The 15149-nt window shown below is 41.4% G+C and overlaps 1 protein-coding gene across 3 annotated transcripts in view; it reads right to left on the reverse strand.

Annotated features, from left to right (window-relative positions):
• The window catches only part of scube1 (signal peptide, CUB domain, EGF-like 1), a 71148-nt gene that overhangs the window by 47184 nt on the left and 8815 nt on the right, over positions 1-15149 (reverse strand). For all 3 annotated transcript variants that reach the window (XM_063905827.1, XM_063905826.1, XM_063905828.1), the window contains exons 3-4: positions 10574-10699; positions 2756-2890 (exon numbers count right to left, since the gene is read on the reverse strand). In XM_063905827.1, the coding sequence (XP_063761897.1) occupies positions 2756-2890; positions 10574-10699 (261 nt within the window). The remainder of the gene's footprint in view (positions 1-2755; positions 2891-10573; positions 10700-15149) is intronic.

The raw sequence follows: 15149 nt of genomic DNA on the forward strand, positions 1-15149 counted from the left end.
CTGTTGCAGCTATGGTAAATAAGGTACATAAAGGTGGGCTCAACAGCATACAATCTCTGGGGATCAATATCAATCAGACCTGCCAGGATACACATCATTACATACAAGCCAATAAAAAGCTCTGTTATATGTAGCTCTCCACAGGTTGTTGATGGAGGTAGATATGAGGGGGAGAGAGAAAACTTTGGGATTTTAGCCTTTGCAGACCATTTACATGCAAAAAAACCTATATAACACACTACAGGAAAGGGACAACCCCAAAAAGCATAATAGGGCCCCTTTAAGATGCAAAAATATGCAGTCTTCTTCCGTAAGTCTTACAGGTTGATCACATAGGTTAATGTGTCAACCTAATATGGTACAGTATGTGACTACTGTATGTTGTCAGGTTACCTGGTTAAAAGGTGGAACCTTTGGAAGACGAAATAAAGAGAGGGATAAAGAGAGACATGATGAAGAGAAGCGGGCCACGGTACGTAAGATGGAAAAAGATCATGTGCGAGGAGATTCCTGTGGGACACCGGGATGCTGCTGCTATTCCTGTGCAGGATGAATGAGAGGAGACAAGTGTCTGATTGAGGATCTCTGTACGGGGTGGGGGCTGTGGGTGGTGGTTGAAGGCTCAAAAAGCCTGCCAGAGTACCAGGAATACACCACAAGCAACTTCACTGCGTGCTCACCGTGAACATCCCTCTGACAGGAGCAGGAATTACACATATTGACACAGAAACTGCTTTGACATCAGTCACAAAAATGTGTGGCTTGGTAAGAGTTTTTTCAAAGCAAAAGGAATATATGATGCTTTTAATGTTAAAAATGGGGTTAAACGATACATTTGTGGTATGATTCTGTTGTGTAGCTTTGCAAAAAAGTTAAAACTCTTAATCGCTGTCTCAGAATTTCAAAGGGGCCCCATTATGATTTTTTGGGCTTTCCCCTTCCTGTAGTGTGTTATATAGGTTGCATGTAAATGGTCCTGCACATTCCCCCCCCCGCCTGAAACTCCTTCATTGGACTACTTTGTTTACTTCCTTAACATAGTGACATCATTATAGAACACCCACGTTTCTATTGGCTTGCGCTTCAACACATTGTACGTGATAGGCTAAGGGGCGGGACATCTCTAAGCAGTTCATCCATCGCAACAGAGCTACCCAGCTAACCAATCAGAGCAGACTCGGCTCTGGTTTCAGACAGAAGGTGAAAAGAGGTGCTGCAGCACAGGCAGTATGAGAAAAATAAAGACTGTTGCTAACATTTAAGCATGTAAACATGTCACAGTAAAGACACAAAATACAAATATGAACCTAAAAATGAGCATAATAGGGCCCCTTTAAGGAGAGTAGAAGAGAGAGGGGAAAGGAGATATATTCACATGCTGGTTTATGGGGTTTCCAGAGAGCAAACACACTTCTATTTCTGCATCTCTTCTACCTCTTTTTCTGAACGTCTCAACAGTGTATCCTCTAACATTCTGCCTCCTAACACGCCTTCACTCTGAGCACACCAACATGGAGAAGAGGATAAAGAAGAGGTCACTCTGTAGCAGCCTCTTCCTGTATTTGATCCCTCTCTCCTCCCCCTCACTCTTCGTCCCTCAACACATTCCTCCTGCGTCTCCTTTCTGTGCCATCGCAAGGATGACGGATGACTGTCCTCTCATCTATCTTTGAACTCCCACGTCCACACTGTCCCCATTCACCACCGCATGGATGTGAGCATTGTGCGTAGAGAATGTGCGTGTGAGTGTAGAGGGAAGGAGACGACAACCCTGCCTCACCTCGGGATCACTTCTCCTTCAGCACCCCTCGTCGCTGCAGAATGAGCCCATAAATTACATGTGACAGGCGTAACGGATCACGGATGCCAGGGTAGAGGGGTCAAATGATTTTTAAAAGAAGTCCAATGCCACTGTGGGTGTGAACAGTGACAGACCGAGCCAAACGCATGATGTAAGGGCCGTCGAATCCCATGTCAACTTGTGATCCAGAAAGGAGGTTATGAGTAGGCAGCAAATAGCAGGGCTGTAAATAGGGGGGGGGTGCATTTGATGTAGCTCCCATTTTAGCTCAGATTTGTATCATGATCAAAAGCTGCACAGACAAAAAGTTAAAACCGAAAATATATTGTTTCCACTCCTAGAGACAGTACTACCTGGAATTCAAACAGCCTCAATGTATCACTGAATGGGCACAAGATCATGACAGGAGCCCCTGAAGTGCCTCTTAAAATTTCTTGTTGGACAAACACAGCAGAAAACAACTTGTAAACGGTGGTGCTTCGGAAAACCATTCATTCTGAGTGTCTTACTCATATAAAGGAGTTGTGTGGGGTGCTTTTAATCATGTTTCCAGAAATAAATGTCTAAAAAAATCAAGACCTTTTAACAATAAGTCCGCAACAATTTGTCTTCGACACATCCAGTCAAACACAGAGGGACAGAAAACTCTTCCTTACATAGAGCAGCAACTATAGCAAGAACAGCATCCATCTGTTGATTTCTTTTCAGTGACTTAGCATATAATCACTCAACCAATAATAAATAAATGCTTTGTCACATTCTTAAGTCACTTTTGGAAAACAGGTCCAGCTACCCAAAAACATTTTAGACCCTTTCACCCCTTTGTTTGGTAATAGAGTGAACATGGAACATCAAGTAGCTTTACATAACCCTGACATAAAGCTTTCTCATTGATTCTCTCAGAACGCGCAAGAAGACAGCTCTAACGGTACAGTGTCAGTGTTTCAGTCTCACCATCAGAGCGGTGGATGCAGGTATGCTGGTTGTCGCTGAGGAAGAAGCCGTCTGTGCACAGACACTCGTAGCTCCCCATGGTGTTGACACACACTTGCTGGCATCCTCCGTTGTTGTCCGCACACTCGTCCACATCTGTTGGGATGGACACAGAGAGAGATAGGCTCAGCAATGGAGGAATAGCAGCCTATTAGGCGTCGTAAACAAAACATGTGTCAATGAAAGTTTATACAGGGTAGACCACAGGCATCCAATCTTGGCATTAGGTGTTTACAGGGGTCTGACAACGTGAGCATCTACAGTATGCGCACAAGTGTGTTAGCGGAGCCCCACTCACCGCTGAAAGGTCAGTAAATTTCCAATGGGGCATTTTGATGGGGCTCAAGTGAACTGCAAACATGTAACACCCTCCATTGACTTTTAAACAGGGGTCAAACAGGACTGCCCGTGTGTGTGTGTGTGTGTGTGTGTGTGTGTGTGTGTGTGTGTGTGTGTGTGTGTGTGTGTGTGTGTGTGTGTGTGTGTGTGTGTCCAAACCCAGTGCCTGACCATGATGACTTTCCTTTGTGTTTAGTCTGAGTTTCTGAGGTTGACCAAGCAGACAGTGCAGACAAGGTTACACAAACATAGACGCACTGCGAGGAAGGACCCAATGACATAGAGAAAGACGAAAAGGAACATAGTTGATCTAAAAAGTATACACAACTCGGCTTTGATCAATGATCCTGTTCGACCTGAGCCTTTAGTAGCTTTTATTTTGATGAGGACTATCAAGCCAGGACATAAACAGAACTAGGGTCTACTTAGCCTCACCGTTCTATAAGGTGTAATTTTGCATAATTTGGGCAGTCTGTCCTGGAAGGCATTCATCATGTTGAAATCAGCTGTATATGCAAAATAGTGTGGGAATATTTGTTATGAAGAATGGACAATAGAGCTGTAAACATCGGAAACTTAGATACAATGCTTGACACAGCTGCCGAAAGATGCAGCTATATTAGAAAGGATCGGGAGACATCTATCCTGGTCCAGTCTGTCTCTTTAAGTAAGTGTTATAGAAGCAGAGAGCAGTAGTCAGTCCTAATGGTGAGGCTGTAAAGGCTTCAACGGGTGTTAACACCTACTCGCAATTGAAAACCAAGCCATTAAGGGCCAGAAGCTGCAGGCAGAGCTCCTCACATTAAAAAAAGGATTACTGAGCTGCCTAAAGACACACATGCATTAACTGTCCCCGTAACTCTGTCATCTTCTGTGCACTCAATCTGGGTTTCATATACGTATCTTTCTATTTCTTTTTTCTACATAGGCAGCTGCCTACGAGGCCTTTTAGTCCACTCTTTTGGAAAGCTATTTGTGAAATTGCAGTTCAGGTAAATACATTGATAGATAACTTGATAGAGTTTCACTTCTATTGGCACCAGGTATATAAGATTTGCACATAGAGTTACTACTCACTTCCTGACTCCTTGCGTATGAAATAAATGTGAACTGAAAAGTGCCTGATTGGTATGACATCAACAAGATGGTAACATTAAACAACTAAAATGTGGCGAGTAAATGTTTTCAGAACACACTGCTCACAAGTGTTTTCTGTTCTGAAATCCCTTTCAGCTGAACATCATTAGCTGGTGCATTCTAATACTTATTTTTCAAGCCAATGAATTATGTAATGGTCTCAAAAAAAATCTATTTAGCAAAAGAAAAAACAACTAGTGTTGAAATATATAACAAGCACTTGTTTTTAACTGCAAACGGTGATGACACCAGTACAAAAGTTACACCCACATAGCATGATAGACTGAGGGCTCCGTGTTCCAAGAGGGGTTTGGGGGGGGGGGGGGGGTTGTTGACAGACCACTAGACTATGGTGGGCCGCCACAGTCTGGGTAATTAATGGGAGTCACTGCTGTATCTGCCTTCTCAGCTCCTGACGCTGTGGGATTTCCATTTGCAACACATTTCTGCACTTGAAGAAGGTTGCAATGGGCTTGTTAAATCCCTACGGAGTGGAGGGAACATTAAAAAGTGTATTGAGAGATGAGGAATACTCCACGATCATGGTTTCCATTCTGGGTTTTGTTCTTATAGATCGTTACATAGTATAGATAACTACATTTTCAATCTGACTTCATTCTGTCCTGGATTTATACACCCATAAACCTCCAGTTCCTGTGGGAATATATTTGTACTAGTGCCGTACAACTTGACGTGTCCTCGCTGAACTCTGAGCTTTGTTTTCATTTCCCCTCCCAATACTGTTTTAAGCAAATCTCAGGGTTTAACAGATGTCATTAATATGACTGATGCATTTAATTTTCAGGCCGGAGGGATCGAGACAGAGAGAAAATGTAGCCATCTCAAGTCTAATTGATCTCTTCCAACATTTTTGCATAAACACAGGCCACAGGGCCATTTTTGCAAGTTTCAACCCGAGCCCCTCTGTTTTGTTTGATTGTGCTTGTGTAAACTTGCGTAAAGTTTTGTTTAGACACAACGAGGATGTGCTTGACACATCGGGAGGGAGGGGGGGGACATATTGAGGCTGGAGGTGGGTTGAAAAAAAGAAGGGAATAAGAGAAAAAGGGGTGAAAATGAGGCTTGAGGGGAAACAATAACTCATAAGCAAAGATGCAAACAGCTACAATAAGACAATTCAAATCGATTTCCAGTCTTTCTCTCGTGTTCCTCACCTGACCCTGTTGTTGCACAATTTTGACAAGCACTATTCTAAACCATTTTATGATAGGAACATATCGTAATCCTCCTCAGCTTGGTGTTTACTTTACTCAAACATAAGGATCAATAAATGGAAATATGGAAAAATAAAGCACTTTTTGAACCTTAAAGTATGTAAACACAGTAGAGGCACAAAACACCTGATAGTGCGTGTAGTAAGGCTCCTGGAGGAAACACTACAGCAAGAGAAATTTGATTCAGTGTTCATATGGAATAGGGATTTGCAAACAGCCTCGCAAAATTTCAAAATTATCCTGTCACTGTCGAACTTTTCAACCCTTCATTTTTAAAACATATCAAGTGGTTTCATGGATTGGATATGTCCATGTGTGCTTTAGAAACTTTGGCTCAGTTTATCTGCGCCCTCCCCTCCCCTCACTTCTCGTCTCCCTCCTCCTGACTGTTACATGTCGGACTTCTCTGTGACACGCTGTGGTCGCTGGCTCCCTGCTGTGCAGCCACCTCTCAGATCTCGCCGAGGACGGGTCGGAAGGAAAATAAACGCACGTCAGTGCACCAGACATTCACAGAGGGCACCAAACGATCAACACATTGAGCCCAGCTGTGTCCATGGCAAAACAAAATAAATAAAAGTCAAAATCAAAAGGAAGAAAAAGGAACCAAACGGGAATTGCTCTTTAATCAGAGAACACTTATGCAATCTTAAATCAATTAGTGCTTTAACTTGTTGACACAGTGCATCTGGGACGTGATGGAGAGACTTCCTGCCGGCTCACACAACCTGATTTTCTTTTTTTCCCCCCAACACATTTTCTAAAGTGTAGTTTGTCATCCGAGGCTCATTCAGCACCACCACAAGGTTCTGAGGTTTCAGAATATCATGCTTTGGGTCTATTAAAAGCCACAAGTCTTTTATTGTGTTGCACATGCAGGCCCAGAGCGTGCGAGGAAAATAAGAGATAAATTGAGTGTGAACTTTGACAGAGAAACAAACAAGAAGAACAGAGATGTTTCAAATGAAGCTGTTGTGCTGTCTGACTCATTGCATTTCACTTCCTTTTATCCATGCATTTTACTCCAAGTACATGAAAGAGCATCAACCTGTAATGTTAATCAATGCTACCTACCGTTTACTCTTATATGTGTTGTTTTTACCCCTGTGTGTTCTGTTACAATTACTACAATTCTGGCAATATAAAAATAAGGAACCTTATTACTTATGGATTACTTCTAAAGAAATATCAATAAGATGGTTTAAGTGTAGTATGTAAGACAACAACGTAAATTTAGAAAAGAAGAAATCATTAGGTTTTATATAACCTATGTTTAAGTGCATGTAAATGGTCTGCAAAGGCTAAAATCCCACATTTCCCTCTAGATCGAGTTTCTCTCATCCTGAAACGCCTCCATTGGTCTCTTTTGTTTTCTTTTCTGACATAATGACATCACTATGTAACACTCTGCTTCTATTGGCTAGCAATCGAGCATATTCTACGTGATCTGCTTAGGGGCGGGATATCTCCGACACATCTCTAAGCAGTTGAACAATCACAACAGAGTAAGTGTTCTTTAACGTGCCTTTCATTATGCATATTCAGGTAATATTGTATATAGATCATTAATTAAAGAAAACATACTGAGTTTTTATATATAACTATAAGGGAATACAGTTGCATATAAAAGTTTTCCGTTACTCCAAAACCTGTGTTATGACACTTTCTGTCTGTGGATGTATACACAAGCCTGACAGTATAAATTGAGTGTATGGATGTATAAATGAGAGAGGGAGCATGTGTGATGGTGAGCCCTCATTCATACAGTAAATCTCCTGCTGAATGAGACACTTGAGAGGTAGACATTGGTGACAGGCAGCGTGAGGGTTGGAGCTGCGCTTAAACTGCGCCCTTACAATAGGTCTCACCAGTTGTGTTTATATGGTAACCATGCATCACAGGGCACTCTTTACATATGGTTAGTGATGACAGCAGACAAAAAGCCCCAGAGAGCATGGTGACAATATGGTATCCATGAGTCAATACACAGGAACGCATTACCTAATCGGCACTGTCGTATATCTTCTGGACTAAATATAGATCCTATATAACATGCATCATATACATGTAATATTCTGGATGGTGCCTTTTTCTCAACCACCAATGCTTTTATCTATATATTTTAATAATGTGATCTGAAAAGTCAAGTCAAAAATGTCATATACCACACTGGTCCCAGATGTATGTCAGAGTAAGTCACAGAATACAGACTTCCATTAAAGCTATGCATCATCTCACCACCCTTACTTACAAACAGGCAGGTTTGATTTGTTTTTAAGATACTGACTACAGTAAGCAACTGAGAACATGGATCACAGTCCGTGAAACATCCAACATTATAGCATTACTTATAGGATTCCTATTTTTGCAATTTAAGTATTGACTAAGTTCATCTTTGCATGTTAACAATTCATTAAAATTCACAGTATTTTTGAGAACTGATACAGCTGGAAGATTAAAGCTAATTAAAATGTATTTGTTTTACTGCAAAAGCTATTTATAATTCCAGATGGCTAACATCTTATCAGATGCATTAAGAGTTGTGTCTTTTTATCATTGCCATAAACACGCTGAATAGTCAGCCTGTACCTCTGCTACTGCTACCTGATGATGGTTAAACGTCTAGTCAAAACCATCTAGCAATCCATCTGACAAATAGATTTAAAATGTCATAGGGGAGAAGAAAAAAAAAGCAAAGGACACAGGAACATTTTTGGTAATTAGATGAAAGCTAGTAAGGTCAGCAGACAGACAGAGGAAGAAAAGGAGAGAGAAGTACAGAAAATAGAAAAAAATACGAAGAGAGGTTGATGGAAAAAGCCAAGAGATTAAAAGAAATAAAGGGAGAAAGAGAAAAGGAAAGGATGCAGTAATAGAGAAGCGTGGCACTGTCTAGAAACAGAGAGGAGAGGAGAGACATTTACCTCCTTTATTAAAAAACATGCCTTTTGCCTATAAAGAACTAGGTAAAGCACTAGAAGGAAAGGAGAGAAGCAGTGAGCAAAGGAGACTGGAAGGTAGGAGATACGAAAATAAGAGAGGAGAGGATACAAAAGAGGATAGGAGACAAGAGAGGAATAAATGAAAGGGTAAAAGAAGATAAGCGAAAGAAGACAATAGCTCAAAAGGCAAAAAAGAAGGGTCAAATGAAGAAACAATGGAAAAGGTCACATAGCACGTGCCGGCTTTGATTGGGAAAACACAGATTTGGCTGCCTGGTTTGAACTCACTGAACCGGTTTTAATTAGCAGAGGTTAATTAAGGCTGCACTCAGTGAACATCCAATAAAGCGAGCCTCCGTGTTCAAATCTGACGTGGGCTGGCTTCCTGTCACCGGGCCATAAAGAGCAGGTGACGACAGTTCTCACACTGCTCATTGGGTTGGTGTTGTTAGAGTTAGCGGAACAAACACGTGTGGTGAAATGCCACTAACCTCACACCCCCTTCTCTTCAATATACCACAACACATAGAACGCTAACCAATAAGCTATCGGCTGTAGACAGGGCATTTTTACAGACAAACATACAGGAAATAAACAACACGTTACGTTGTCAGACTCAATTTCAAAGGCTGTAAAGACCTGTCTCATTTTTATAGTTGTTTACACTCCACTGTGTTTCTATGTGTGATCCGATTTTCATACCAGCCTTATTTTTGTTAGATTGCTGAAGCTCTAAACTGCAGTTCCTCTAATGACCACTAGATGCTGGCTTCAAAAATATATATTATTTTATTGATGGGAATAAAACATTTCAATATAATAAGACAAATAACAAGGCCTTTAAGAAATGCCTTGTTATGCCTTATTCTGTAGAAAAATAAATGTCCAAGTCTAATTTGAATTAATTTAAAAGCAAACTCTTTGGAAGATGCCTACTTGATTTGCCCAACTAACTACTGACTTAAATTGACATTAAATGAAATTTTAAATATGGATTTCCCCCCCATCACTTTCATGGGAAGCATTTTAGGGTTTTATCCCTTAGTGGATATGAACAGGAGGACTGAAGTTGGAATGATCAAATGTTAAAATAGTTTTATTTAACATTGTTGGCCCTTGTTGATGCATGGAGGAACATTTGAATTCTGATGACAGTGCGTCTTAAACTCTGCTTTATATCAGCTGTCTGAAAGTCATCCCTGTGAGGGGAATCCACAACTCAGCAGCTACTCTGTACGGCTGGCTGCTGCTTTTAGCGCTCAATCTCTCACTTAGTCTCTCCAAAGGCTCAAAGAATGAGCTACAGCACTTACAGATGCCAAAACACATCCCACCAAAGACACATCCAAAACGACATGTTCCTGATTTTATTTTGCTCTCGTCAGTCAGCAGCCGAGGACTGAAGGGATGAAATGTGTTCGAGCACATCTGTGCAGACCTACGTTTTGCACGGAGCAGAAAAAACATTACTCTGACTGACACTAAGTCAATAAAGCAGCACTGAGGCTAAATGGGCTGGATCTGTCAGTAATAACGCACAGCCAGGTATCCCTGAAGAAGAACTCTTTAACCCCGACCGCCTTCCCAACAGTAAGGAGACACAAGCAAAAAAAACACAGATAATGAAAACCCTCCAAACGATGAGAGCGGGACTCTACGGGGAAAGGCATGCTGAGCCAGGCAGGATTACACACACACACACACACACACACACACACACACACACACACACACACACACACACACACACACACACACACACACACACACACACACACACACACACACACACACACACACACACACACACACATAGGCAAGTCAGTTAGGAACACATAAAGGTTTTCAGAACCAAACAGAAATTCAGATGGACACACACACTCTACATTTTTTAACACTTAATTTCAATCGAGCATCGTCATATCTATATGAAAATCCCATGATGTCATATTTAGGCCAACAGAAAATCAAAGGTGTTGCTTAATGCAGACATCATGAAAACAACGAGACCTTGAGGGGGTTTAATTTGAACCAATGTGATGTCTTATAACATGATATGAACACTCTTTCATTAACTCTGTGAACACACATCCAAACAGGATGGATGTTTTTGGGACTGCTCTTACCCTGACAGTTGTGTCCGTCGTGGGCCAGCATGAATCCATCGTAGCAGGTGCACCTGTAGTTGCCAGGTATGTTGATGCATTCATGGACACAGCCTCCATTGTAGTCGTTCTCACACTCATCCATGTCTGAAAGAGAAAGGTGGATGTGAGAAATTGTATTTTGTCTTCAGCAGTTTACATTGTCACTGCTGTAGTTGTCGGAGTAAGGCTTGTTTTTTCAAGCTGCAGCTGGGTTAAACCAAATGTTACAAATTGTAAAACTACAATTGCTTTGGTGAATGTTTGGGATTTATTGAATGTTTGTTTTTTTTTCCAACAGTGTTCAATGCTACATTGTTCTTGTGTCGGTTACAGCCCACATGACATTTTTATTTAACGCCTTTTTTGGAGGAATAGAAAAACTACAGTTTAAATCTTTATCATAACAGCCTTGAATAATAAATGACTGATGTCACAAAGAAATGTAAAGGGAAATATAAAGTGTGTTTTTATTAGCAGTGAGTCAGCAGTTCTAAATATTTTTTCTAACGTGTCATGATTATGTTGATGCCGACGACTACATTGATGGTGCCAGTTCCGTTCCTTTACCATGCATTTCTCCCTAAAGCATTTCACTGCAGTAAAAGGCCATATTCAGAAAGGGCTAAAGGCAGTTGGTTCTTAGAGCAAGGAAGGAGAGGGAAGTGTCAGCCGGTGTTTATTCGTCTGGGGATGCACCCACCCAACCTCCACGCTGAGCCAGCGGAGGCTTTCACAGGAGGGGCTCACAAGTGGTTGCCATGCGGAGCCACTTAAACAAACAGTCCTCCCCCTCCGTGTGAACAGCAGGAGATCCGGCAGGCAGCGAGGAAGACCCTGGCCCACATCCTCCTCCTCCTCCTCCCCCCCTCCCTACGGAGGATGACACAGTGCAGGTATCTGCCCGCGCTCCTCAATTCCGGCACCCAGACGTTATGCTGGATCCGTCCAATTTGTTCTCTTCCTCTTGCCAAAAAGGATGTCAGTTTGATGAAAACGAAGTCGCTCTTGGCTTTTAACTCGTTCCTCTTGCTCATCTTCCAATCCTTTCCTGTCCATCGGGAAACATTAATCCTCTCCAATGGCTCTTAATGTCTGACAAGTTAATATGTTTGTTGGTTAACCCACAATATTGAGCTGTAAGGTAATCATTCTGAAGGCATCTAGCACCTGAAGTTGATTCTCGGAGTAAATGGTCATTTTATTATTATTCAACTTTTTTTTTTTTACATTTATATTTCTTGTAAACAATTATTTTTAAATTCTGTAATTTATAAAAGGTTTGTTTGAAATGCTTTTAAAATAGTTACACAGCACACAAACAAACAAGCACTTTTCAGTGCCAGAACTACAAAGTAATAAAGTCTTTGAATCTTGACCATTTACAAACACTCCAAACAACCACAGAAGATAACACACGTGTGCATACTGACTGATACCACAAGTGCAGGCATGAGAATGTACAAATGAAGACTCTCACACAATACAAATGCACAAACAAAAAACTATCAAACAGGATTGTTTATCACACTCATCACAGAGACCTTCTACCCACAAAACACTTCCATTCATATGGCTAACATCGTGATTTAGGGGAACCTTTGAAAATACCAAAATCACGTAACAAAAACATGAAAAGATCTTCATCTGAGAGGTTTTAGTTGGCTAGAAACCAGTTTGAAAAAAAAACTAATGCCAGATTTTGCACCATGAAGCACCACAGACATGTTTACCAGAAGCCAATTACACAGGCCAACACACATCCGCACATTTACATTTGATCTCTGACAGAAAGATCCCAGCCTCTGTACTTGTCCAGCATGATTGGGGTTTAAAGGAATACTCACATCCACACATACTCATGTTTTAGAAGAGAAGATTGATAAAAAAAATGTGTATTTTCTTTCAAAAGTTTCTTAAACTGACCTCAAAACTAGTTTAATTGAGCTGCATGTGTTTCAAAACAACCTGAGTTCATCTTACCGGTAAGGAAAACAAAAAAAAAAAAACAATCACAGGGGGATTAAAGAGCCGGAGCCTTGTGTATACAAACTCCTCACGGATATCACTGGCTCATCCTAAAAGGCATTTGCAACTAATTAGGCCGAGCTGGAATGGGCGAGTGTTTGGAGAAAGGTTTGTTTGGACACTTTGCTGTGCTGCCAGCTCAGATGGCCCGGTTCTGCACGATGTAACACTCTGCTTTTCATCTGTCAGAGATGAAGGGGAGAAGGTAAAGACGAGAACTAGAGAGGAGGAGGGGGACTCACCACTGAGGGTGAATGAAAAGCAGCAGGTGATTAATTGGTGCCTGAAACAAACAGGCAGACTGAGACTACATTCACCCTATGCCAGGTACATTTGAAACACATCTTCTTCTCTCTGTTATGGCATTCCTTTTGAATGGAACTGGGTTTGGGTTTTTTTGCCAAAAGAGCACTCTCAAAAATCATCTCCAGAGTGAATAAAAGTTACGTAATTCAAATATAATTTTGTTTGCTCAAGAGAATCAGAGAAACAGTTTACAAAAACACACCTGAAAACACTGCCAAGAGATCTAAAGGCTAAATCATGTTTGCAGATTTGAATTGAAAGTATAACACAATACAGAGTGGTTACTCTCTGTATTCCATTAAATTTGGTTCATATACAGTGCATTACATACAAACTTGTTCTGTCTTAAGGCCAGGTCATGCAAAAACAAACTAGTTCAGACAACAAATTGTCCAACCAGATCTGAAGGCAGGAGTGTTTATAGCTGTTTTTACGTGGTTATTGTTCAGACAGCGCACAAAGTCTGAAAATCTGTTCCTCAAAGATTCTGATTATTCTGAGGTTTACTTGTGACCAACAATCAGTTAACGCAAGTAAAGCCTTAATTCTAGGGTTCCCGCTTGTTGTGTAAAAATCCAGAAAGTTACACTGGTTAGAGAGAAAGTTTGAAGCATGCGTTTGTGCACGGGGGGATTACGGTTTGGTGGAGGGAGGAGGAAGCGGCCTCGTAGGGACTAAGTTGGCCCCAAACGGTGCCAGTTCCTGTCCCTGAGCTGTTGTTGACATCTGACAGCGGTGCCCTGAAAGCTTCAGCTGCTTCCGCTCTCATACGCACGTTTTCTAATTGCCGGGGAAGAGTTTATGCTCCACGTCTCATCGAGTGAATTAGGCGCCTTCACTGACAGCCACACACCCCTAACTGGACAGATAGAAGGAAGGGAGAAAGGGAGAGGAGGGGATGCTGATAACAATTAATGCAGGGTGTTTGCCCCCAGGTTTCTTAAGGCAATATAAAATGACTATTAACACATATTTAGGATTTAATTTATCAAACAAATCAGTAAGGTGTTATATGCTACACTAAATACCTAAGCACCAACGCAAACCACACATTTGCTACATATCTGGATAAAACAGTTACCACAACAGTTAATTTATTGCCTAACTTTTTGTTCTGGTTGAAGGGGAGGGGAGGTCTTGTTTTTAACATGTTAGCAACAATTATGAGTCGGCTGGCACATTCCTGAGTACTTTACTTTAATGGCATGAAATTAGTTTCCAGTAAATGGTGTGAATTTTCTGCACTTTGATGTGGGTATCATTATGCAAATGAGCATGGATAAATCATGAGTAAACCAGCAGGGGATCGGAGGCGGGAGGCAATACGTACAATTTGTAGTACCACAAAACATGCAAAGTCACGACTATGTTGGAGTTCTCTGCAGGATGAAGGGGAGATCAGAAGAAGCTGAGGCCTTTTGGCTGGAATATCCAGGTCTGTGTTCATTGTAGTATTCTAAAATATCGAAATCAGAATTATCAATGCGTCCCCCTTATACTCAGTCGATTGATATAATAAAACATGTGAAACTGAAATTTCGAGTACCACAGTGGTTTGTCTGCTGATTGACAGTCACAATGAAATAGTTTGATGAAAGAGGAGAGAATATAGGTCGCTAACTTTGCTTCTAATTGTAGAAAAACTGACAGGGCAGAGTCTGAATAATCTAAATCATTTTGAAATATTTGTTCACTTATTTTGTTCATTACCAAAGCTAAGAGCAATCCACGTCAGCAACCAAATTACTTATTAAGATGGATTTGTTTCACTTAGTTCTGAATCAGACAGTGTTAATTTGTCATGCTATAAAGAAACAAACACCATACGCTTATATCTCAGCTGTAGAGTGAAAGCCTAAGTCAGTACCAAGTCCCTGTGAGCTTTTACTGAGTGACATTTCCACCCGGCAATGCCAGACATCATCCGTCAAGCAATGACAAGGAAGCGGCTTTGAGATGATGGCATGAGGTCACTGTATCTATATATAAAGCCTGAGCCTGAATGAATCTGACCTGCTCCCCTGAGTCTTGCATGGAGGAAGTAGATGGAAAGACAGGAGAGAAAGAGGGAGGTGCACGGAGGAAATGTGTGTGTCTGTTGGTAGCCAGTGAAAAGAGCGGCTCACTGATGACGGAGGTACAGACGCCAGGCAGACAATGGCCTAGTAATTGTCTGCAACCTGCAACATCTCCCTCGCCATCCTTTCCTCCCATGAGATGCCCT

This window comes from Eleginops maclovinus, chromosome 17, assembly GCF_036324505.1.
Source record: "Eleginops maclovinus isolate JMC-PN-2008 ecotype Puerto Natales chromosome 17, JC_Emac_rtc_rv5, whole genome shotgun sequence".
In the NCBI taxonomy this organism is placed as follows: Eukaryota; Metazoa; Chordata; class Actinopteri; order Perciformes; family Eleginopidae; genus Eleginops; species Eleginops maclovinus.